This window comes from Otolemur garnettii, unplaced genomic scaffold, assembly GCF_000181295.1.
Source record: "Otolemur garnettii isolate 467f Iridium unplaced genomic scaffold, OtoGar3 scaffold00058, whole genome shotgun sequence".
Lineage (NCBI taxonomy): Eukaryota > Metazoa > Chordata > Mammalia > Primates > Galagidae > Otolemur > Otolemur garnettii.
Window position 1 is genome coordinate 9,794,184 of NW_003852453.1, and position 24,472 is coordinate 9,818,655.

Sequence of the window (24,472 nt, forward strand, 5' to 3'; positions counted from 1 at the left end):
GAGCAGCTGTGGCTGTGGGGGAGTGTGAGCCCGGGGGCAGGGTGTCAGAAGTGATTTCTCAAGAGAGGGAAGCCCATCTTTCCATGGGGAAACCTCCCATTACTAATACTAGAATGCACTGAATAGGTTTTAAAGCAGCACGTGAGCCAAAGCTAATGCTTCTATTGGCAGATGCTGTCACAATCACCAGGTGACTTCTGTGTAGGTGAACAGAAACCACGGAGGAGCCGTGAGCAGGGAAGCAGCCCATTTCAGGCCCAGTGCACCATCCAGCCCTGTCTGAGGTGTCCCGCCCCTCCCTCCTGAGGCCTCAGTCCTCCTGTGTACAGTGGAGGTGGGAGGCCAGACCCCCTCCCCACTGACATTCCCAGGAGTTGCTGTCTGGGAGATAGGAGCCCTAATGAGGCCCTTGCTCAACGCTATCTCGCAGGAGGTGCCAGGGAGTCTGGGGGAGCCCAGACAGGGTCTGCTCTGTGTCTGGGGATGGCAGGTCCAGCAGGTCCAGCCGGAGGGGCTGGTGTCAGTGAGAACCTGGCTTCTGGCTCCTAGCTCCTGGGGTCAAAGGGTAGCACTTGAAGCCTTTTCTGGGGCCAACTTCCTGTTTGGGAGAGAAAACAGAAGGACCTCTGACAGGAAACGGCCCTCTTCCCGAAGCCCTGTTTTCCACTGGTGCTGGCTCCTGGGGAAGAGCTGTCACGGGGGAATCCCCAAACCCCACTCCCGCTCTCCCTCCTTCCTGAGGCCTCTTTGCCACAGCAGCAAACCCCCCTCACCAGCATCCTTGGCAACTGGAAACATTCTCAGTGCCCGTGTTCACCAGCTCCCACCTAGGCTCCTGGGCCTGCCTCCCCCCTCTCCTCAGCCCAATTCTGAGCTCTCTCTGAATGGCAACAGAGTGAGACTCTACCTCAAAAAAAGAAAAAGAAAGTCATTTGGTGCAGCTCCCCACCCCTAGCTGCTTTATCAACTGAATTTAACTCTTCCCTGCCAGGCTCCAGCCTCTCTTTGCACAGCTCTGAACACGGGAAACCCATCACCTTATGCATACTAGAGCCATCTGACAACAATTCCTTCCGCAGAGAGCAGGCCCTGGTGCTGAGACCTCACCTAAAACATCTCATCAGAAGAGCAGGTGCCCGGAACGCCACTTTGACTTTTTGAAGATCAAAAGTCTATGCTACTGTGTTTCTAATAACAGTTTCTATCAGATTTAACATAAAGCTGCTGGTTATCCATGGTTTAAAAATAAAACATTAAAAATACAATTAACCTGTAATTTCACTACCTAGAGCAGGGCTGGGGGAAAGATAAAAGGGTTTACTATTTATTGTGCTCACACCTACCTCTGGGTAAACTCCTGTCAATCACCTGAACTTCATCCCTTGCACGCAGCTGGCAAATAGCCCCTCTCCAATGCAGACCTTCAAGTATTTTAATACTAACTAACCTTTACTGAGCTCTAGATTAATTGCCTTAATTTTCATGACAGCTCTATAAGGCATCTTAACTTACAGATGGAGAACTGAAGCTCAGAGAGGGCAAGTAACTTTCCTGAGGTTGCACAGCCTGTAAGGGGCAAAGCAGAGATTTGAATTCATGTGGCACCAGGATTGAAGTCTCCTCTTCTCCAGATTAGATGTGAACTGGATCTTCTTCCCTGTCACAGGAGCTGGATGCCAGACTCCTCAGCAGCTAGATGCTTATTCATTCATTCTCTCCAATGCTAAATCACTAAATATTCTTGAACTCTGGTTTAGTGTCAGGTGCACTTGTCTCCCACACTCTCTGCCCATACATGCCATGCTTTTGGGACTCTGACCCAAGAACTTGAACTCCATTACAAAAGACTGGGTTCATCGCATTGTATTATGAATAGACCGTGCTGGCCCTTCCAGGCCTAGAGAGGCAGGCTGGATGGGGCCCCAACAAGCCTCCTTTAATATGCCTCACCCTTGTATGAAGTCCTGGGTGGGTGGGGGTGCTTGAACTGGGCTCTGGAGTGATCTTCCATTTACAAAACCAAATGGGTCAAGGATGCCTGGGCATATATATAATATACATATATATACAGAATACAGGCTTCCCTTCCTCGGGGCACTGGTAGGTAGGACTGTAGATGTCTTCCCTGGAAGAGAAGAAAGTCATCCGTGGCAGGGAGCAGGGTCTGGTCCCAAAGCAAGTCTAGGCAGCTGCATCAGTTCAAGTGGCAGGTCATCGTGGACCCTAGGGGGCTCCATCCTGTCCAGTCCTGACAGGCTCTAGGCCACCTGGATTTGCAAGTCCTCATCTTCGTCCAGGTCGCTGGCTCCATCCCCAGCCTCCTCAGGGCCAAAGCGAGCACCACGGATCTTCCCAAAGAGGGGAGCATTCTGCTGCTGTCTGCGTAGCCTGTGGGTGGGGGTGACAGTCAGAGCAGAAGAGCAGATGCCTGGCCCTGCTGCCTCCCTGATGCTGTTGCTGCAGCTGGGGATAAGAGCAGCTAAACTGGCTCCAGCACTTTCCTGGTGCCAGGTACCACATGAGGCCTTTTATACACCTTACCTCATATAATCTTCACAGTACGCCCTTTTATGAAAGAGGTGTCATTATCACTCCCACTTTACAGACAAGGAAACTGAGGTGCAAAGAAGTAACTTGGAGTAACTGCCCAAAGTCAGTGCAGGGAGTAGGGCTGGCCTATGAAGTAGGGTGGCTGCCTCCCTACTGGGCCAGGGACTCAGAGGGGTTGAGGAGCTGGCTCAAGGTCACACTGCTGGTATTTGAACCCAAGCCCAGTTCTAAGAACACAGGCAGCAAGAGTGTGGCGGCAGCAGTGGTGGTGGCCGCGGGCAGTCTGAGCCCCTACATTCCCAACCTCAGTGAGAAAGTGCTCAGCCAGCTCGAGTTCCTCCTCACATTAAAATTCCTACAGCCCAAATTTACGAGGCCAACTTTGACTTTAAGAAGAGTGGTGGAGGAAATGCCCATCCCTGTGCTCCCCCTACCCAACCCACGCAAAGTGGCAGCCGGCTGTGTCTTCCTGGAAGACATGAATTATTAACGCGGCAGGGAGGGGCACAGGCGGGGGCCTCCATTACTGCACCGTGATTTAGTGAGCTGTCCCCGGAACATTAAAGCACGAAAAGTTAGAAAATAAAACAGTGCAGTAGTGCTGGGTGGCCCTGCCCTCCATGATGAAAGCACTTGAGAGGCTAAGCAGAGCCCGCCTGCCCATTCTGGGAGTTTATGGCTCCTGAAGAATGTGGCTGAGACTACGAGAAAGCCCTGGGACTATGTGGCCTCTGGAGGGGTATCCACTGGGGCGGGGGCACAGTGGGCACAGCCGGTCAGACATTGAACCTATCTTGGACATGTACTAGGGCTGCTACACAACACTGGGGGCCTGATCCCAGACAGATGGGGAAAGAGAGGCTTAGTTGGCAATATTATACGGCAGCACACAGTAAATGCTCGATAAATAAGGGCGCAGATGGCTCATCACTGCTGTGTGGCCACAGAAGGGCTTATCTTCCTAGGCCTTAGTTTCCTCATCTGCTAGTCTCCCCATAAAAATCCCTCTCCTTTCCTTTCTCTCACAGAAGCAGCCTGGTGCTTATAGCACGAATATAAGCCCCCTCCCCTGGGGGAGCAGTAACAGGAGTAACAGCAGCAGCAGCTGACAATTACTCAGTATTTATTATGTGTCAGGTACTTTTTTTTTTTTTTTTTTTTTTTTTGAGACAGAGCCTCAAGCTATCCCCCTGGGTAGAGGGCCATGGCATCACGCTCACAGCAACCTCCAACTCCTGGGCTCAAGCGAGTCTCCTGCCTCTGCCTCCCAAGTAGCTGGGACCACAGGCACCCGCCACAACACCCAGCTATTTTTGGTTGCAGCCGTCATTGTTGTTTGGCGGGTCTGGGCTGGGGATTCGAACCCGCCACCTTAGGTATACGTGGCTGGCGCCTTAGCCGGTTGAGCTATAGGTGCCGAGCCTGTGTCAGGTACTTTTATAAATGTGGATTAGCTCATTTAATTCTTACCACGATCATCACCCCCATTTTACAGATGAGGAAACTGACACGGAGAGTTAAAGAAGCATCCCAAGACCACACATAGTTACTAAGTGCAGAGGCGGCTCGGGCTTCCTGCCACCCAGGCAATCTGACTGCAGAGCTCAGAACTCTCCACTCCATGAAATAAGAGAATGTTAGTAAGAGCTTGCCAAGGGTGTGGCACAGGGACAGTAGGTTAACACGGTGACTCCCCAGCTGTGAAGCAGGGAGGGGCTTGTACTTGAAGTTCTCTGACACCTCTTGGCTCAAGAAAAAGAAAGTGCAGAGAGAAGGTGTGATTCACAGAGTACTGGGAGGAGGGTGGGTGCAGGACAGGGAGGCAGTGTGTGCTGGGTGTGTGCAGCATGTGCTGCTCCCTCCCTACCTCCTTGAGGCTGCTGAGTCAGCCTGCAGCCAGTGTGGGGTCCCTCCATGACTCTTTGCTGTCCAGGGTCACCCCAGCCCAGTGACCTAGTGGCTGTTCACTCTTCTTGTCAAGAATCCCCCAGCCCCACTGGGTGAGCTCTACCCAACACTCACTCCTTGGGCCTGCCTTCCTGCACTTCCACAGTCCCTGGTTTCCGGGCTCTGGCCCTTCGTGCCTGGAGGGACCAGGATTCCGGCCCTAGGGGGCCCAGACCTCTTCCTTCTGTCTTCCCCTTTAGCCCTAGTTGGGGGCTTCAACCCTGACCAGAGGGCTCCCTCAGCCGGCACCTCTCTGCCCGCACCATGAACCCTCGCCCGGCCCCGGCCCACCTGGACTGCAGGTGCTCCAGCTGCACCTGCAGGTTCTCACTCTGCTCCGTCTGCTCGTCCAGTGACCGCTGCAGTTTACGTGTCTGGTTGTGGGCCTCATCCAGCTACAGTGAGCAGGACGAAGAGCATGAGGGTCATCTTGGGGCGGGCAGTCTGTCCTGCCACCACCTAGGGCCTTTCACGAGAGTGTCTGCTCCTTGAGGCCCAGACCACCTCCTTCAGGGAAGCATCCTTTCTGTTCCTCTCCATCCCGGCTGTCCCCGTTCCCAAACTACCCATTCTCCAATGCTTGGCACCATTGATCCTGCCAGCCATTAGCCTGTTTGTTCATCTACCCTCATCAGTCTGACCAATCATCCTTAGAGACAGTCATCTGCTCATGGAGATACCCACCCACCCACTCACCATTCAGCACCCATCCAACCTCCACTTACCTTCCTGCTCCACCAAGGGCACCTCTTCTCCTACCAGTCGTCCTTATTTCCCTCTGTCCATTCACTCTTCTGCCTACTGACAGTCAGTTGTCCATCTATCCATCTGTTCATACATCCATCATCTACCCATCCATCTGTTCATCCATTCCTTCATCTGTCTGTTCATCCATCCATAGGAACCTCCTTCTGTCCTGTTCTTCCACTCAACCTTCTACATATCCTCTGTTAATCTATTCACCATGCATCCACCTTGTCTGCCCATTTTTCTTCCAATCCTCCTACCCATATGTCTATCCTGTCATCCATTCATTGTCCCCCTACCTGCTCTACCCTGGGCACCTCCTGAGACCCGGGCTCATGCCAGGCACTGGAGACCCAGCAAAGAGTAACCAGGAGGGCTTGTAGCCCCCGCTCCTCCTGGGGTGAGCTCTGTGGCCACCCGGGGGCCCCTGTGGTCCCCACCTCATCCTCAGCCTGGGCCAGCTCCTTCTTGAGCTCCTCCACCCGTAGCCGCAGCTTCTTCACCTCCGCCTCGTGTTGCTCCACTCGCCGGTTGGCATGTGCCAACTCTGCCACCTTCTCCTGGAACTGCTTCTTCAGCTTGCCATGCACATGCTTCAGGTCTGCCAGCTCCTGCAGGGTGCAGAGACGGGGTGAGAGGGGCTCAGCATCAGCCAGGGCACTGTACCCGGGAGTGCCACGGGGCCAGGCAATTCTAGGGTTCCTGGGTATCTCTTCTTCCCAGAAGCTCTGCACCTGAAATATCAGCATGAGAGATTTGGCTGAGCAGCTGGAGGTGCCATCTCGTGAGGTGAGTGGGCAGGGTGGGTAGAACCAGCGGCTGTAACTTTGGGCTGACTAGGTGTGCCCCAGGATGTACAGTGGGCTGCAGAGCTGAGAGGCAGGATTTCTGGGGAAGGTAGGGGTCTGCAGTTTTCTATGCTGTATATATGGCATTTAGAGCCCTTGGTCTGGGGATGGATGGAATTGGGGAGTGGGTGTCATAAGAAGAGAGATGAGAGGCCAGAGTGGTTGGGAAGAGGAGAAGCAGCCAGCAAAGAAGATGTTCATTACCAAGCTCTACAAGTTCCTGAGTCTCAGTTTTCACATCTATAAAATGGGGGCATATACCACCTAAAGGTCTCTGCTTTGCTTTATTTCCACCAACTGCAGCCTGGTTCAGGTTTCATTATCTCCTGATACCCAGGGAATGGCAACAGCCTCCCCCTGGGCTCTCTCTGTCCTCCAACCACACGGCAGCAAGTGCTGGGGACAGCAGCCTGCTCACACCCCTCCTGCTTTAAACTCTTCTGAGGTGGCCCATAGTTCCTGCCTCACGTTCCCCTTGCTCACTTCCGTCCATGGGCCTCCTTGTTCCTCCAAAGCCCCATGTCTCTCTCACTATGGACATTTATTCATGTTATCCCCAAATGTAGCCTCTTCCCCAAATCCATTCACCACCAGTGAACATTGCTTTTCCTGGAGACATCAGCTCAAAGGTCGCTGTTTCTGGGAATCCTTTCTAGGATCCTGGGCCTAAGCCAAGTCCCCTCTTCTTGCTGCTGGCAGCCATGGAACTGTGATTGGCATGGGTTTGTGTGACATAGGGACTCCCGTGTGCTTCCCCCTGAGCATTCCATCAGCTCCACTTGGGGTAGGCCACAGCTATCAGTTCACTGCTGTGTCCCTAGCACCTAAAATGGGGTCTGGCACATAGTAGGTGCTCAATACATGCAGCTACTACAGTTATCACTGGGCCTGGCATATAGTAGGTGCTGTGCTCTAGAATGACTAGACAGTGGCCGCCCCAACACTCTGCTCACTGCCCCACCTTGTTTTTCTCGAAGAGTGCAGCCTGGCTGGCCCGCAGGTCGCAGTCCAGTGCACTGGCTGTCTGCCGCCGCCGCCGGGCCAGCGCCTCTTCCAGGTCCCCAACCTGTGCCCGCAGCTTCTTGTTCTCTCGTTCCAGGCCCAGCTTCTCTGTCTCCAGCCGCTCCCGGCGACCCCACTCAGCTGCATTCTCGGCCTGTAGTCGCTCCATCTGCAGCAAGGCAGGATGGGTGTGAGGACTCCCAGGGGAGGGAGTCCGGAGGGCTCGGGTTGGAGGCCCCGCCACCTCCTGTAGCCATTTTTGGCTTCAGGAAGCAGATCCAGCTGCAGCAGCTATAATTAAGTTGGGCTCATTTCATGGTGTGCAGGATGTGAGGGTACTTCTGGTCTCTGTAAGGGACAGACGCCCCCCCCGCCCCCGCAGCCTCGACACCCTTGGGATGAGGCTGGGCCCCCTCAGAGCACAGGCTGGCTCCTGTCTTCTCCCGGTGATACGCTGATGGAAGTCAGTCCCTCCCGGGTCCCGACCGCTGTCCCACCTCGCCCCTCAGCTCAGCCATCTTCCTGTCCATGCTGGACCGTGCACCCAGCTCGTCCTCCAGGTCTTCAGACATGCGTCCCAGCTCATCCTGGTGCGCCTCCTTCAGTATGCTCAGCTGCAAGGATACAGTCCTGCCTGGTTACACAAGAACCACCAACCACGGAGACAGAGCCCGGAACCAGACACTGGGTCAGCAGTGCTCAGCAGGGAACCTGAGGCAGGGCCCAAATGGATGGCACCAGGTACTCAGAACAGACCCTGAACCTGACCACTTCTACCTTCCCGTGACTCCCACCCGTGCCTCACTGAAGTGTCTCCTTGTGCCTTCACCTGGCCCCGTCAGCTCTTTTTCCACAACAGTAGCCCTCCATGAGCTTCTAAAAAAGATAAATTCAGTCACTCACTGCCCTCCCCAAAAGCCCCTTGGATGGCTCCCAGGTGCTTTAGGAAGAAGCCCAACTCCTCTCTCTGTGGAGGACACTTCTCTCCAACCTCATCTCCCATCTTCCTCCCTTGTTCACTGTCCTTCAGGCTTTCAAGTCCTTAAATACACCAAGTTCCTGACCACCATAGGGCTTTTGAAAATACAGATCCCACTCAGTTCCCTCTGCCTGGAACATTCTTTATTTTTTTGTTGTCATCCATGCTAGAGTGTTGTGGTGTTATCATAGCTCACAGCAGCATCAAACTCCTGGCTCAAGAGATCCTCCTGCCTCAGCCTCTTGAGTAGCTGGGACTATAGGTGCCTGCCACCATGCTCAGCCAATTTTTCTACCTTTTTGTAGAGATGGGTCTTGCTATGTTGTCCAGGCTGGCCTGGAACTTCTGGCCTCAAGTGATTCTCCTCCCAAAGTGCTAGAGTTATAGGTGTGAGCCGCCATGCTAGCCTGGGAGCACTATCTGAGGTATCCGGCAGAACTGACTTTTCTTACTCTTAGGCCTTGGCCTAGATGACCTCTCCTCAGGGAAGGCCTCTCCTGTCCAGTTGGCCTAGAGGTGTCTCCTCATCCCACTCCCCACTGGAAAGCAAGCCTAGAAGGACAGGAAACTTGCCTGCCTGTCCTCCTTTATATCCTGGTGTGGCCTTGGCACAGGGTGGCCCTTAATATCCACAGACTGACCGAAAACTAATCTGACTGCAGGGGCATCAGAACTGCTTGGGGTGCAATTCCTTGCTCTGTGGCAGCAAAACCCAGCAAACTGCTGCTCCACACAACCACCACACTGAGGGAAAGATGCCAGGTACAAAACAGAACCTTTAGAATTTTCTACTAAACTGTACTTCTGGGTTTTCTTCAAACCCAGATTATAATTCACAATTTGAAAAGATTAAAATGAAGACAGGTTCCTGGACACAGTTCTCAAGGATGCTGATTCAGAAAGGTGGAGATGGGGTCTGGGAATCTGTATTTTAGGAGGTTTCCTAAGTGATTCTAATGCAATCCCTCAAATGTCTCAGACCCTTCCCAGACAGAGATTCAGGCTCTGAGGTCTGTGATCCTCCCACCTTCTGGAAACCCAGCAGTTCCAACTTTCCCTGGGTGGCTGCGCCCTCTGGTGGCCACTGAGGCCCACAGAGGCGACAACAATGCAGCCCAGCCAGCCCTGAGCCCCCTCTCTAGAGCCATAGTTTCCTCATCTGTAGGATGGGGACATGAGGACCCAGCTCCCTGGACTGCCACAGGGCTTCAGTGACACCGGGCACATGCTAGGCGCCCAAAGAATGCCACATCCAGACCCGCCCCCTGCACACTGGTCTAGTAGGCCCTGTGAGCTCCAGCTGTGCTGTGGCCTCACCTTACTACTCACCCGCCACAGTGGCTTTGCTTGTCTCCTGAGCACACTGGGCTTATTCCTGCCTCAGGACTTTTGTGTTTTCTTCTGCCAGGAACACTGTCTCAGTATCTTCTCAAAGATGGCTTCCTCTAGACCCTGTAGGTTTTGCCTCCAATGTCACCTTCTTAGAGACGCCTTCCCCGACACTCCCACCCCATTCTGTTTTGATCCCTTCATGACTCGTGAATTTATCTACCTGGATATGGTTGGTTTCTGCCTATGGTCCCCCTAAAGTGAGCTCCTGAAGGCAGGGGCCTGGTCTGCCTAGCGCTCAGGACAATCGATGAATGAATCAATTCCATTCCCCCATCCCCACTACTGAAATTCAACAGTGTGATACTCCCGCTTCCAGGAAGCCCCACCCCCACCCCAAAGCTGGTCTCCAAGACTCACTTGCTTGAGCATCTCCTGCTTGGTCTTGCTCAGCTCCTCATACTTGATCTTCCACTGGCTGAGCTCCCCCTCCAGCTTCTCAATGTTCCTGCTTAGGGCCAGTTTATCCCTGGGCAGGGGACAGGGAGGGATAGTCATGGGGGAGAGCCTGCTGGGGCATCTGCCTAGAGTCTTCACCACGAGTGGCCCTGCTGTGCTCTCTGCACCCGTCAAGCTCATGTCCAAGGTTCCTGCCTTGGCATTCAGGCCCTGGCACCCCATACTGTGGCAAGCGCCCCTATTTTGCATTTCTCCTTGAGTTGCACTCCTGCCCCAAGTGCAGGGGCCCAGCTCACAGTGTTGGGAGATGAACAGGGTTCCAAGGCAGTGGGCATCCCTGGGCAAGTGCCTCCCTCCTGCTGGGACCCAGGCTTGTCTGCCAAAGGCCACCTCATTTCTATCTGATCTGATCATCTCTAGATACTCTGGTTCCCTGTAAGACTTGAACACATGGTTCTAGGGCGGGTTTCCTCTTGCAACTGTCACTGTGGGATCTCCACGTTCTCCCATGACTACCATGTGCTCTGCCTTGAACATGAATGAGGCATCACAGGTAACAAGCATGGTGCCTGTCCCAGCATACAGAAAGTGCTCAACAATGGCTGAGCTTAGTGTTACCCTTTAGCACACTGTGCTCCATGACCTCACACTGCCAACGAGGGGTTCTCAGAGAGGACAAATGCCACTCTCTAGGACAGTGATTCTCTACTGGTATGCTGCGAGAGAATCTTAGGTGTGCCATGAAAATGTTTAAATATCATTAATTATTTCTGAAAGAAGTTCAAAGTATATTCCTTTTTTTTTTTTTTAACTTTTTTTGATCAACATAATTTAAGTGTGTGCAGGAGTTTAACTATAGGGTCATATACAGTGAGATAAAAAAGGTTGAAAAACACTGCCTTAGGAGGTATGCTGAAAATTCTTTTTTTTTTTTTTTTTGAGACAGAGCCTCAAGCTGTCCCCCTGGGTAGAGTGCTGTGACATTACAGCTGACAGCAACCTCCAACTCCTGGGCTCCAGCGGGTCTCCTGCCTCCGCCTCCCAAGTAGCTGGGACCACAGGCGCCCGCCACAACGCCCGGCTATTTTTTGGTTGCAGCCGTCATTGTTGTTTGGCGGGTCCAGGCTGGAGATTTGAACCTGCCACCTTAGGTGTACGTGGCTGGCGCCTTAGCCGGTTGAGCTATAGGCGCCGAGCCTGAAAATTCTTGATGTTTTTGACCATCACAATGATTAGGGGACAGCTGTGCCCGACCCCCACAATGCCCAGGACCTCCTGACCACCGAGGAAGCATCCTGCACCCTATTTAATGCATTCATGTCCCACTGGACACTGCTGGGTTGGAAATGATGTGAGCCTAGAACTTCATTTTGATTTACATGTAATGAGAAAGTGTTTCTTCTACTAACATACTCTGAATTTTTCAGGAATGGAATATATTGAGGGAAGACTACACTTGCCTTTGTTCAGAACTCTGGTTGAGATGAACCAAAGGCTGTTCATCTCTCAGAAAATCTCATCACCACAGTGACACTACTTGTGAGTATGAGCTGCCAGCCCCACACACCTGCATGAGCTGCTTTCACAGCTGTCCTGCAGAGTGACTTAAAAGAGCAAATACACATAAGCCCTGAGCACACTGCCTGACCTGTAATGCGGGCAGGCGGGCTGTGTGTTCGCTGTCGGATCACCGTCACTACCACCGCACACACAGACACCTGCTTCTGACTGCTTCATTATTTCTTCTAGACGAGCTACACCCAGATGCTTCCATATCACAATATGTCTATTTTATTATCGATTACTTTCATTTCTACTTTATATTAAATTGCCCTCATCAAGGTCACCGGTGTCCTCCACATTCTAAATCCAGTGGTCAGTGCTTAGTTCTCTTCTTACCGACAAGCAGATCACTTTGTCCTCTGATTTAAAAGAGCAAATACACATAAGCCCTGAACATATTGCCTGACTTGGAATGCGGGCTTTGTGCTCACTGTTAGATCGCCATTACTACCACTGCATAGAGTCTGTCCTCTGATCAGACTGTTTCTCATGGTTCCCTTTCCCTGCACCACTCTGGACCCCTTCTCCTGTCTCCACTGCTGCTCCCCTTCCTCTAATTAACCTCTACACTCGGCACTCATGGGCTCCATCCTCTGGTTTCTTCCCATCCACACCTGCTCCTCTGCCCTCACCCTGGCTCAGGGTTTTCAATATCACATGCTTGCTGACGACTGTTTCATTCTTGCCTCCAGCCCAGAACTGTCATCAGACTCTATTCATGCCTCCCTGCCACTTCCAATGCACATTTCTTTTTTTTTTTTTGAGACAGAGCCTCAAGCTGTCCCCCTGGGTAGAATATCCTGGCATCACAGCTCGCAGCAACCTCCAACTCCTGGGCTCAAGTGAGTCTCCTGCCTCTGCCTTCCAAGTAGCTGGGACCACAGGCGCCCGCCACAACGCCCAGCTATTTTTGGCTGCAGCCATCATTGTTGTTTGGCAGGCAGGGCTGGATTCGAACCCGCCACCTTAGGTGTATGTGGCTGGCGCCTTAGCCACTTGAGCCACAGGCGCCGAGCCCCAATGCACACTTCTAAAACCAAACTCCCAGCTTCAATCCCCCAATTTCCCTGTCCCTATTCTTTGCTTTCAATCTGCCTATGACCCTTAACCCCCAGGACATAAGCTCCACGAAGGCCAGGGCTTCTGTCTTATTTATGGCTGCATCCTCAGGGCTGAGCACCCTGCCTGGCCCTGAGCAGGTGCTCATCATGTATCTTTTTTTTTTTTTTTTGTAGTTTTTGGCTGGAGCCGGGTTTGAACCAGCAACCTCCAGTACACGAGGCCGGCACCCCACTCCCTGAGCCACAAGCGCCGCCCATGTATTATTTGAATGAATAAATAAAAATTGGCATTGGGTCCTTGGGTGGAACATCACTGCTCTAAAGTTCCAAGACTTGAGCCTCAATAGTACCCGCCACCTTCAAGAGCCTCATATTCCATAACACTGATTTTCATTCTGGAATGCTGAGGGAGTCCCAGGGTGGTCTTGCCCAGCCCCTGGCCCCCCTGCTAAGACTCACTCTCGCTCCTTGAGTAGCACCTTCTGGGACTCGTCCAGCCGCAGCCGCAGAGCAATCAACTTGGAGGCCTCCTCCTCGGTGGCAGCTGTGTCCTCCCAGGGCAGCCGGCCACGCTCCTGGCGGCCTGAGCTGCTCCTTGGGCCCCCGGGCCCAATGCTTCGTGCCTCCCAGCAGCCCTCAGGCTCCTCTGGTCTGCTCTTCAGAAGGCTCTCCACCAGCTCCAGCTCCTGTGGTGACCAAGGTGAAGGCTGGATCATGGCTGCCAAGCCTTATCCTGTCCACCTTCCTGATGGCCTCTCCCAGGCCCTGGATCTGGTATCAATCAGTTTGCTGGGTAACCTTCAAGTCAAATGATGTCTATGGGCCCTAGTTTCCTATTCTGCTGCCTGCCTCTCCATCTCTACAGGGGGAGGACACACCCTCCTCTGGGCCTCCCCTTTTATACCTCTGAGAATGTCAGAGTCAGCCATCAAGTTTCCCTGTATCCTGGAAGACTCCCCAGGAGAGGTGTGATGAGCTCCCTGTCACTGGAATATGTGAAGATATGATGGGACGCTGGTGGGAATGAATGTTGAAGAGGGATTCCTATGAAGGCTTAAGACTACAGTCCCTCGAAAGGAATTCTAACTGAAAGATCCTATTTTTCAAAGGCAAATGCCAAGGCACCAGGAGATTGGTGACATGGTAAAGCAGCACCCGTGAGTAGAACCAGTGCCCAGGCAGGAAGCAGCCAGGATTACTAACCCGGTGCTGAACACCCTTCCTTCCTGCCAGCCTCCCTTTCCCTTCTGCCCCTCCGGGATGCCCGTTTGGCCCTTAGCCCTGTCCCTGACACAAACCCACGAGGGCCATGGCTCTGTTCTAGCTTCTCCCATGGCCTTTCCAGATGAGTGTGGGTCAGCCCCTTCCCCATCTAGCCCTTGGTTTCTCTATCTGGACTGGGGTGATGGTCCCAAGGACTCCCTGAGAAGTGAGATTCTACTTCTTTGCAGCTCAGATTGTCCAGATGGGGGCATGTGGGATGCTAGCTGGTCCAAAGCCACATTTCACATACGGGAAATAGGGAGGGAAGGGACTTGTTCCGGGCCATGTAGAACTGGGCTGGGCTGGAGTGCCGATGCAGAGTATAACCCCAAGGCTTCTGCCACTGCCCTCAGTCTCCTGGCCTGGGACTGACAACTAGGACAATAGGCCTCAAGCAAGAGCAGTGGACACTTCCAAATAGTAGGTAGACACAGGAAAGAGGTGGCTTCAGGCACAAGGAGGCAGCACTCTTGGCTTCAAGGGTGGGAGGAGCTGGGCAGGAGACAGGAGGGGCAGCTGGAGTCTTATCTGAAGCTGGCCTGTGTTGGGACAGAGCTGGGGAAGTGGTAACAAGCCTGGTGGCTCAGATGAGGTGGTTCTATTACTGTGCCAGCCATGTTGATTATTACTGCGGACTCTGCAGCCAGACCACCAAATTCAAACCCCACCAACTCTAGTCACTAGCTGAGCAACCTTGGTTCTGAACCTCTCTCTGTCTCAGGGTCATCACCATACAGCAAACACCTCAGAGTATTAACTAGAGTTTCTGCAAAAGTGACCCCTGAATGATGAGAGCTATCACCGACATTTCCCAAACTCTCTGGGCCCTCTCAGACCCCCGGCTTTTTGAATTGGCAGTTTCCATCACCTAGAATGCCTTTTGGCACTTTCTACAGCTAATCCCTACTCACCCTCCTAGTCTCAGCTTCATGTGACCTCTTCCAGGAAGGCTCTGTGAAGTCTCTTCCCCAAATCCTGAGTCAGGAACCTCTTCTGGGTTCCTAGTAACCTGATAACCTTCTATCCCTCAGCTTTGATTGAAGTGTTTGCACCTCTCCCCAATTCCAGTTAGAGAAATGAACCGAGTCAGCTGTTACTAACAGAGCTCACTTTCAGGCCAGTTTTGAGATCCCTCTCATGATCAAAGGGAGGATGCCTTAGGTTCTGTTGACTGCTCAGGTGTGGGAGTGGAGGGACCACCAGAACCGGGGATTCTCTCTGCCCAGGACTCCTCCCTGGGTCTTGGAGGGAAAGGTGATCTTTAACAGAGCCTGACCTGGTAGAGTGAAACCTCCGGAAAGCCCTCACTAGTTTCCCGCATCTGAAACTTCATCACAGGCGTACCAGTCCAGCCCGCTTACCGCCCCGCCCCGAGAGCGCATGGGCCCCGCCCCCGCGGCGCACCTGGCCGCCCTGCAGCCTCTCCGACCCGACGTCGCGCACAGGTTCGTGCTCAGGCTCTGGCTCATCGCGCGACTGGTCCGAGGTCCCCCGGGCGCCCCGCAGCCGCGCCAGCTCGCGCCCCCGCGCCTCACACTCGCCCTGAGCCTCCTGGCGCTCGCGTCGCGCACCCGCCAGCTCCTTGGTGAGCGCGTCGAGGCGCTGGCGCAGCTGCCGCACCTCCTCCCGCGCGCGGTTGCGTTCGGCGCGCACCTTGCTCCACTTCTCCCGCCAGTTGGCCGTACAGTCCGACCACCAGCGCATGGTTTTCTCCATCTGCGCCGCCCGCGCCCGTGCCTCCTCCAGCTCCCGCAGTCGCAACTCCTCGCGGCTCTCCCAGTCGCCGTCCGCCAGCAGCGTGGGGGCGGGAGGCAGGGGTAGTGCGGGCGGCGGCCCGGGCGAGGGCGTGCCGCTGGGCGGTGTGGGCGGCAGGGAGTCGGCCGGCCCCATGCGCTCTGGAGATGGGCTGCCCAGGATGGTCAGGAGGCTACCCTTGGACAGCTGTGGGGACTCAGCCAGACGGGGACTCGGACCGTGGCTCATGGTGCGGGAAGGCGGGCCCTGGGCTCTAACTAACGCCCAGGCTCAGGTGCGGCTTGGAGGACGCGGGGCAGGCGGGATAACACTGTGCATGATGGCGCCGCAACGCACTTCTCTCCGGGCTAGCAGGCAGAGGACAGCTCCTTGGATCTACATTGGATCTACAGGAGAACACAGTCGTTATTAAGCTGTTGAAGCCCGCAGTCCACGAATCAGCTGTGCACAGGGGCGCGTAGAGGGAATAGCAAGGAGCAAAAGCTGGGCTGGTAAGCAAGAGCCTTGCATTGGCTTCCTCACCAGCCTGCAGACTCAGGCTCCGATCCCTTCTTCGCAGCAGCAGAGGCAGATCTGAAACCATGATTTGGTATACTAACCTTCACGGTCCCGTGTCACACTGAATGGTGTGCACTGCTCTCCCACCTCTACATGGACCCATGTGGGCGCTGCCAGGAGTCCCCTCCCTGCCCCTTTTAGAAGTAGACTAACTCTAACTTAAAATTTTTTTGAGACACTTTGTTGCCCTCTGTAGAGTGGGGTGATATCATAGCTTATAGCAACCTCAAACTCTTGGGCTCTACTGATCCTCTTGCCTCAGCCTCCCAAGTAGCTGAGACTACAGGCACCAGCCACAACACTTAGCTGTTTTTAGAGACAGGGTCTTGCTCTTGCTCAGGCTGGTCTTGAACTCCTAAGCTCAAGCAATCCACACACCTTGGCCTTCCAAAATGCTAGGATTACAGGTGTGAGCTACCATGCCTGCCCTACCTGGACTAACTGTTCTCATCCTTCAATACTTATCAGAGATACCCCCTCCTTCTAGAAGCCCTCCAGGTGCACCTCAGACCAAGTCCACAACCTCCATCTGTGTCTCCATCACTACACCAACCAACTCTGCTGTGTCATTTATTTGTTATCTGCTCGCCATGCCGTCCCAGGCGATGGGAAGGGACTGGGTCCTGGTTTTAGTCCCAGCACATGATGACAGTGACAATGACATTTGTGGAGGTACAACTACAGGCCAGGCACTGTGCCCAGGGCTTTATGTGAATGATCTCATTTATTCTTCCCAGACCTGAGGTGAGGGAAACTGCCGTCACCATTTACAGTTATGAGGCCAAATCCAAACACTAGTGAGGACTTGCTGAATAAATGCATGCCCTGCTGACAATGATGGGAATAAACTGGTCTCCTAGATGGTGGGGGTGCGGGTACAATACGATGTTCCCTGCCCTTCTCTGCCAGACACCCTCACTCACTGCAAGGTCTCCTTTCCCTCTCCCTTGTGTCTCGCCTAAGACTCTCTAATACCCCACACAGCGCTCTGCCGTTCATGGGCCATGCCTCCCTTTAAAATAAATGAGATGCATGTCTCTTTCTGTCCCCAGCCTGCCCCACTATCCCTCCATGGTGGCCTCAGCCCCTGGAGACATCATACCTGTCCTTCCCCATTAGGACGAGCCCTGCCCTTTCTGAGTGATCAGTGAGCTGCTGGCGGGTCCCACTGAGCAGTGCCTCAACACTGGCTGCCACATACACCTCTCTGTCCCTTCTCCACCCCTTCCAATCTCTAATCCGCTTCATTTTGGGAGGTGATCTAATGTTACAATTAGCAGTGAAAAGGGAAGCTTCTTGGGTCCAAGCCCCACAACCCCCTTTGGGGGACATCCTGGAATCTGCTTCCTCCCTTCCTCAGCCCGCCACCAAATCCTATCAGTCTGTGTTACTTACATCACTGGGGGCCATTCACCTTCTTTGTTCACAGCCACTAATCTGTCAAGTCCTACAGCATTTTCACCCACCTGGGCAACTGCACCTACTACCTCCACCCACACTTTTGACTCCTTCAAATTCATTCTCAACAGCAGCAGCCAAACTGAGTGTTTAAAAATGCAAACTTGACCATGCTGGTAGCCATGACCTTGGTCATTACCAAATAGCTGTGTCAATTGCAAACTCACCCCTTTTAAGGCACTGATACAGTTTGGGTATCTGTTCCCTCCAAATCTCACCCCTGCTAAAGTTTGATCCCCAATGTTGGAAGCAGGGCTTGGGGAAGGGTCTGGGTCCTGAAGACAGATCTCTCACAATGGCTTGGTGTCCCTGGAGAACATCTTGGTGAAAAGGAGCACCTCCTCCAGCCCCTCTCCCTTACCATGTGACATACCAGTGTCCCTTTGCCTTCAACTATGAATAGAAGCTTCCTGAAGACCTCAACAGAAGCAGTGCTTCCCCCATGCTTACACAGCCTGCAGAACCATGAATCTCTTTTCTTTATAAATTACTCAGCCTCAAGCAATCTTTCACAGCAACACAAAAACAGATTAAGACAGAGTCTAACTTCAAGCTTTAATCCTAGCAGGCGTCACAACCCACTGATCTCACCACCTGTTTGCTTTCTGCACTGCCCACCCCCATGTCCTTATCCCTCCCCTAGCTCACATTCCCTAATTTCTCCCTATTTTCTCCCTATCAAACACCTTCAGGGCCCCCCACTCCCTCTCCTGTTCTTGCCTCTTTAGGCAAACCACAAGCCTGGTTACTCAAATCCATTGCTCTGCTTGCTCTTGTATCACCTGGAGAGCCAGGCATCACAGCTTTTACACTACCATGTGGAACAGTGTTATTTCAAGTTCATGATCTTCGGCGTCATGGTTCCCTGATGCTGCTCAGCAATCTGACTATATTTCTCTAGTCTGTTGCTGATTGTTTATTGTCTGTCTGCCTTTACCAGACATGACCTTCAGGCCCAGCTCTGTTACCAGCCTCATGCCTCATGTAAACTGCTGTCCCTTTATGGGCCTGTTCCTAATAGAAGTGGAGTGAGGGAGACCAGTACTTCTCTCTCTCTCTCTCTTTTTTTTTAGACAGGGCTTTAAGCTGTTGCCCTGGGTAGAGTGCTGTGGCATCACAGCTCACAGCAACCTCCAATTCCTGGGCTTAAGCGATTCTCTCTTGCCTCAGCCTCCCATGTAGCTGGGATTACAGGCACCTGCCACAACACCCAGCTATTTTTTGGTTGTAGTTGTCATTGTTTGGCAGGGCTGGCTTCGAACCCGCCAACTCTGGTGTATATGGCTGGCACCTTAGCTGCTTGAGCTACAGTCGCTGAGCCAGAGACCAGTACTTCTCAATTCACATTCACCCGGACATTTGTTGAAAATGCAGTTCCCGGCTTGGCGCCTATAGCTCAACCGGCTAAGGCGCCAGCCACGTACACCTAAGGTGGCGGGTTCGAATCCCCAGCCCGGACCCGCCAAACAACAACGACAGCTGCAACCAAAAAATAGCTGGGTGTTGTGGCGGGCGCCTGTGGTCCCAGCTACTTGGCAGGCAGAGGCAGGAGACTCGCTTGAGCCCAGGAGTTGGAGGTTGCTGTGAGCTGTAATGCCACGGCACTCTACCCAGGGGGACAGCTTGAGGCTCTGTCTCAAAAAAAAAAAAAAAAAAAAAATGCAGTTCCCAGGTCCCATCCCCTAGAGAGTCATGTTCAGCAGGTGTGGTGCTGGGAATTTGCATTTTAGTGGTATAGGACATTTGAGTATTCAGTTATGCCTTCTTATTCTGCCAACCACGGTTCCATAAACACACACATCTCAGTAATGTAATACCTGCATAAAATCATATGCCCAGACACAACTGTACAGAAATGTCATCTAGCTACACAGATTCAGGCTCAGTTCCGTACACTACCGACACCCTTAGAGATCCCTGGAAGACTGTGCTGTGACTTAGTCCCTTTGCCTGTGCAATCAAGTATCCAGCCTTGATGACATGCGTGTTCACAGACATCAGTGCACACAGACACATCTGCAGAAATACACAGTTCATACACATAAATATGGATGCAAAGTCACACAGGCAGATACAAGACACACATGTACTCAGAGATGCCCATGTATGCAAGCACCTACACAGATGTGCAGAGAAACACCTAGGACATGGACACACTGGAAGACATAACACATGCCAGAATGCTGACAGAAAGACACAAAGATACATACTCATCCCTAAGAGAAGCAGGCAGACACACACACACACACACACACACACACACACTCCTTTTCCTGGCTCAGCTCCACATGGAGAAGCTCTTGGAAAAGGAAAACAATGTGAGAGCCTGTGGGGGTGGAGGAGGAGGAGTGGGAGGCAGGAAACCCCAGTGCCAGCCAGCAGCCCCACCAGAGCTGGGCTGGGAACAGGGGCCTGGCCCCTGTTTGCCGTCCCTAAACTAGAAGTGTGGCAGGGCAGGGAAGGGGCCACTGCCACATCTTCTCTGCCTCTGGGAGCTGCCAGCCCTGGCACAGGGCTTGGCTGGGAGGGGACTACTGACTCCTTCCAGGAATCCCAAGCCTGTCCCTTGCAGAGGCAGGGCAGGCGCCACCCAGGCCCCTAATGGCTTCCAGGCACCCATGCTAAAGGCAGGGGTGAGGGCTCTAGACTCAGCTCTGTTCTCCTTCTCAGTCACCTTGGCTGGACCCTTCCTGGGGGCTGGGAGAGGAGGAAGGGGAGCAATGGGAGAAGGGAGGCTCTAAAACAATCTTCCAGCAGGTCGAGGGGCCCTGGGGCTGTGTGTGTGCATGCCTATGGGAAGGGGTTAGGATGGAAATTATCAGGCTGGTGCTCTGGAAAAGCCCCTCAGCTCACCAGAAATTCTGCCACCCACACAGACCCAAAGCCAGCCAGATCCTGCCTAGCAACGCCTTTCCCCACCCTCACTCTACCAACATAACAGCATTGGGGACACACACTCACACATGGCCCTGGTAACGGACACATTCACCAAGAGATAGACACAACACAGAGACATGGCTCACAGTTGTGGAGATGGGCTCCAGCTGCCCTCCTGCCTGCCACTTCCCATGGGCGTATGTACACGTATATGCCATCTAGCTATACAATTCATGCTCAGCCGCATGACCTCCCAGGGTATCACCTCCTACCCCATGGAGTTCAGGGTAGGACTAGCCCTACCATGGGTCTCATGGAGGCTTGCCCACCCCACCAGCCAGATGGGTCAACTCTTACTCTAAGCCTTTGGGTTTCTGTTCAGGCCATTCCCCTAATCCCAAATGCTGCCCTCCCAGACTCCAAAATCCCAGCCCATCTTCAAGCTCCACCTCTAGGAAATGCCTGACCCCCCAGCTGGGGAGCACAGCCCTACAACCTCCCACAGCCAGATCCAGCCAGCTCCCCTCTCTCTTGTAGCACAGGTTCTCTCTCACCCAGAGGGGACTGCCACTCAGAGCTCCTAGGGCAAACCCAGCATATATCTGTTGCTTTAAGCTGGCTGGTGGGGTGGAGAGAAGGCTGAACTGTGACCCCGTGTTCCTTTAGCTGGGAATCAGAGCTGACTGGAGCCCAAAGCTCCTGAACCCCAGTCCCACAGCTGTGCTCACTCCAGAACAGAAACAATAATGTTTTGATCAGTTACTTCCTGCAGGTTAGGCCCTCACCAGTCCTGCCCACAGAAAGTGACCAGTGGTTCCTGTTACTTGTGGACTTATCTTTCCCTCATTCATCAATGAACTCCTATACATCCTTCAAGACCCACCTCCAGTGTTCCCTCCCATGGGAAGCCCTCCCCAAACTCTGTTCAGAGTATGTTAGTTCTCCTAAAGCACTAGGCGCCTCCTTGTTCTAAGGCAACGGTCACACTGCGAAGTCCACAAGGGCATCTTGGTCTCAGTGGCTATCAGCAAAGGGCCCAGCAGATACATCATGGATAGCAGATGGGACAGATGCTACTGTTAGGGATGCTCTGGTGACCAGGGAGAGTTTGGGAAGGCTGAGTCAGTCTGTGGCCAGGCTCTGTGATGGAAAGGTATCTGAGTCTGTCTGTGGACAGGGTCAGAGTCAGAGGTCATCTTGTGGTCAGGTCAGGGTACAGCTTCTTGCCTGAGGAAGCCTAAATGACCTACAGGAGGACAACCCTGCATTTTATCCTTAGCATGACTGGATGGGTCTGTCCATATCCAGCAAGAGGAATGAGCAATGCTGAGGCCTGGATGGGTGCCAGCTGAAGGGATGAGGTGCCCATAGTAGCTCACCTCCATCCCCCAGCTCAGAAACTTGTATGTCCTTCTAGAACCTTTCAGGTGGGGATCTGGGGTGAGCCCATGGCCACAGGCCTGGCTGTGGGCAGGGAGCAGAGCCCAGTGGGAAACCACAGAGGACAGCCTGATTGGATAAATGCAGGGCCCAAGGCTGGTCAGCCCACAGACTGTGGGCACCTGTCCCACTGACCTGCTGCCCAGGCTCCAGCTGCTGGACCTCCAGGAGAGGGCTGGAGGGAAGGGGAGACCAAGGGTTGGCCTCTAGGCTGGGCCTGAGTCCAGGGGAAGACACCTCCTGGCCTATTCTCAGGAACCCCTCTTTCAGACTGAGGAGCCACAAAGATATCCTGGATCACTGTTTTGAACTCTTTTCTTTACAGATGAGCCAACTGAGTCTCAGAGGCAGCTACTTGTCCACAGCCAACCAGTAGCAAAGCCAGGTGGGGAGCTGGATGAGATCTGGCTGAGACCAGACCCTCCTGAGACCGACCTGAAGGGCACCTACAAGATAGGGTCTTCAGGCACCAGGCCAAGTAGACAAGCACAGCTGGAAAGGAAGACTTTTTGGATCCTACCCCAGCTCCAGACCTTTCAGCAACTCCTTGAACGTTCACTCATGTATAGAGACTTCTCACCAGTCTCAGCTCTGCCACTGCCCTGCTGTGTGATATCTGCAAGTCCTTACCCTCTCTGGGCCTCAGTTTCCCTCCCTATAGAATGGGTATAGGCACCAAAAAGATTCATGAAAGCTCTGTCCCACAGGTGGGCAGACCCTATGCCAACCTAAACCAACCCAACCCTCATAACAGCCCTATGAGAGCTGGAGTGGGATGGTGGATGATACTTAAAGTAGAGAAACTAAAGCCCAAGCCCAGAGTCACCTTAGTCCTCACTTAGTCGGTCCCCCCTCTGGCCACACGGCCCGGCGAGCCGCCCAGCTTCTCCTAGCCGCAAGCGGAGCCCCCTACCCACCCAACACAAACCGGTCTGCACCGGGCGGCCCCATTGGAAGGCGTCGCGGGTCTAGGCGGTGGCACTGAGCTCTGATTGGCCAGTGCCGCCGTCCATCAGGCACTCGCCATGGTGACCACGTTGGGTCCCCCGGGAGAGTTCCAAATTCCGCCCCCGCCCGCCGCCCCCCTCCTGTCCGGCCCCGGCCCGCATTCCGAAGGCGTCTCCCCCCGCCCGCCATCTCTTCGCGGCCCCTCCTCACCCAAGGCCTGCGGCCCCAGGAGGTGGGGGAGCCCAGGGAGGGGACCGCAAAGTTCTGCTCTGAGTTAGGGGGTTGCTGCGGGCGCCCCTACTGCTGCTTGCTTCTCTAGCACGCCCCCAACTTAACCCCTTTCTTCCCGCGGAAGGTTCTCGGCGCGGAGCAGAGTTCCTTGGCTGTAGTAGCTTTCTGCCCCCCTCACTACCGCCCCCGCTCACCTCGGGCCGGGACCCGCGGGCTCCGGACGTCCGACCCGCCGCGGCAGGGTGGAGCGGGCAACGCGCTGGCTGCGGCCGCCGCCGGAGGGCCGCGGAGTCTCCTCCTCCCTCCTGGGGGGAGGGGAAAAAAGGGGGGGCGGCGGGGCCCCTGGGCGAGCGCAGGCTGCGGCCCCGCGGTGATCCCGGCGGGCCGAGTTGCTGGGGTGGGGGGCACCAGCCTAACCGGGGCGAGGGCGCAGGCCAGACCCGTGGGCTCTACTGGAGAGCGGGCCGGACCCAGACGGAGGCCCCACCTCCGTGGGGGGACGGAAGGCAGGGTCCAGGGCCCCGTAGGGGCTCGGCTTTTCCCGCCTCAGGTTTCCTGAGCGCCAACGACGTATTAGGCGCCGCGGCGGCAGAAGTGGCACGGCGGGTCCAGACTCAGCACGTGGAGCGTGCTCACCAAGTCTTCACTTTTGTTACTGTATCCGCATCCTTCCTGGTGCTAGCTCTGCCACCGATGAAACCAACAAGTCTGTGTTTGCATTGGGCCTCAGTTTCCCCTTTTGTATAACAAAAGGGCTGACAAAGCGATTTCACACCTGTTACGGTGAGAGGTTGGGGGACCTAGCCCTGGCAGTGGAGACACTTTTTCTGCCCCCCTTTGTCCCCTCGCAATGCGATGGTGTTGATAGTAACATGCTTTGTGCTTAGGCTTCCTCTTTCTTGGGCGTAGGGTGTCTGAGGTCTCTGCGGGGAAGGGGGGCCCCTTGTCACCACATCCTGTACTAGGAAAGGACGACTGAGGTGAATCTACTTTTAAAAGAGAACCAAAAATTCGCAAAGCTGGAGGGAACCCGGTTGGATTCGGATTTTACATAGAAAAAGAAACTAAAAGTGATAAAGAAGTTAGTTTTACCCCATGATTAGTAATGTTTAGGAGAATGAATCAAATGTACTTCTCCTGACCAAGTTGAGTAGTAGCATCCTTTCCTCCTGAATCATCTTTTTTTGCAAATATTTTGCAAACCTGAGGGTCATTCTGAATCCTTTGACGGTTTCCTTGCAGATGGTTCCTAGCTTTGTGGTTAACTGCGGCTCCATTTCCCCCTCCCCCAATGCTTCCAGCAACTTCATGAAATCCCACACTTTTTGCAAGATTTGTAGTTTTGCTTGTGGATTGATTTGCCCTGTGCTGTTGAACATTGACAGCATCTGATAAGCAGCTAGAGACAGATTTTGGTGGGGATGTGTGGGGTTTGAGTACTTAGGACAAGGACAGCC

General features: G+C 53.8%; 1 protein-coding gene across 1 annotated transcript; it reads right to left on the reverse strand.

Moving 5' to 3' along the window:
- Nucleotides 1-1,854: 1,854 nt before the first annotated feature.
- CCDC102A (coiled-coil domain containing 102A) lies at nt 1,855-23,275 on the reverse strand. Its single transcript, XM_003792576.3, has 9 exons — nt 23,210-23,275; nt 15,153-15,878; nt 12,945-13,171; nt 9,823-9,931; nt 7,592-7,708; nt 7,054-7,263; nt 5,685-5,855; nt 4,789-4,892; nt 1,855-2,388 (listed from the first exon to the last, which is right to left on the reverse strand). Exons 2-9 carry the CDS (start codon nt 15,729-15,731, stop codon nt 2,259-2,261), a joined length of 1,647 nt encoding a protein of 548 aa, XP_003792624.1. The 5' UTR covers nt 15,732-15,878; nt 23,210-23,275; the 3' UTR covers nt 1,855-2,258.
- Between the last annotated feature and the right edge of the window lie 1,197 nt (nt 23,276-24,472).

What these genes read in the sequence shown, in the direction of transcription:
- CCDC102A (XM_003792576.3), bottom strand. Translation starts at nt 15,731, where the DNA reads ATGAGCCACGGTCCGAGTCCCCGTCTGGCTGAGTCCCCACAGCTGTCC. An exon ending in TGGCTGAGCTGAGGGGCGAG is followed by an intron (nt 7,264 to 7,591) that starts GTGGGACAGCGG and finishes GCCTTGCTGCAG; the next exon opens with ATGGAGCGACTACAGGCCGA. An exon ending in CACTCTTCGAGAAAAACAAG is followed by an intron (nt 5,856 to 7,053) that starts GTGGGGCAGTGA and finishes TGCACCCTGCAG; the next exon opens with GAGCTGGCAGACCTGAAGCA.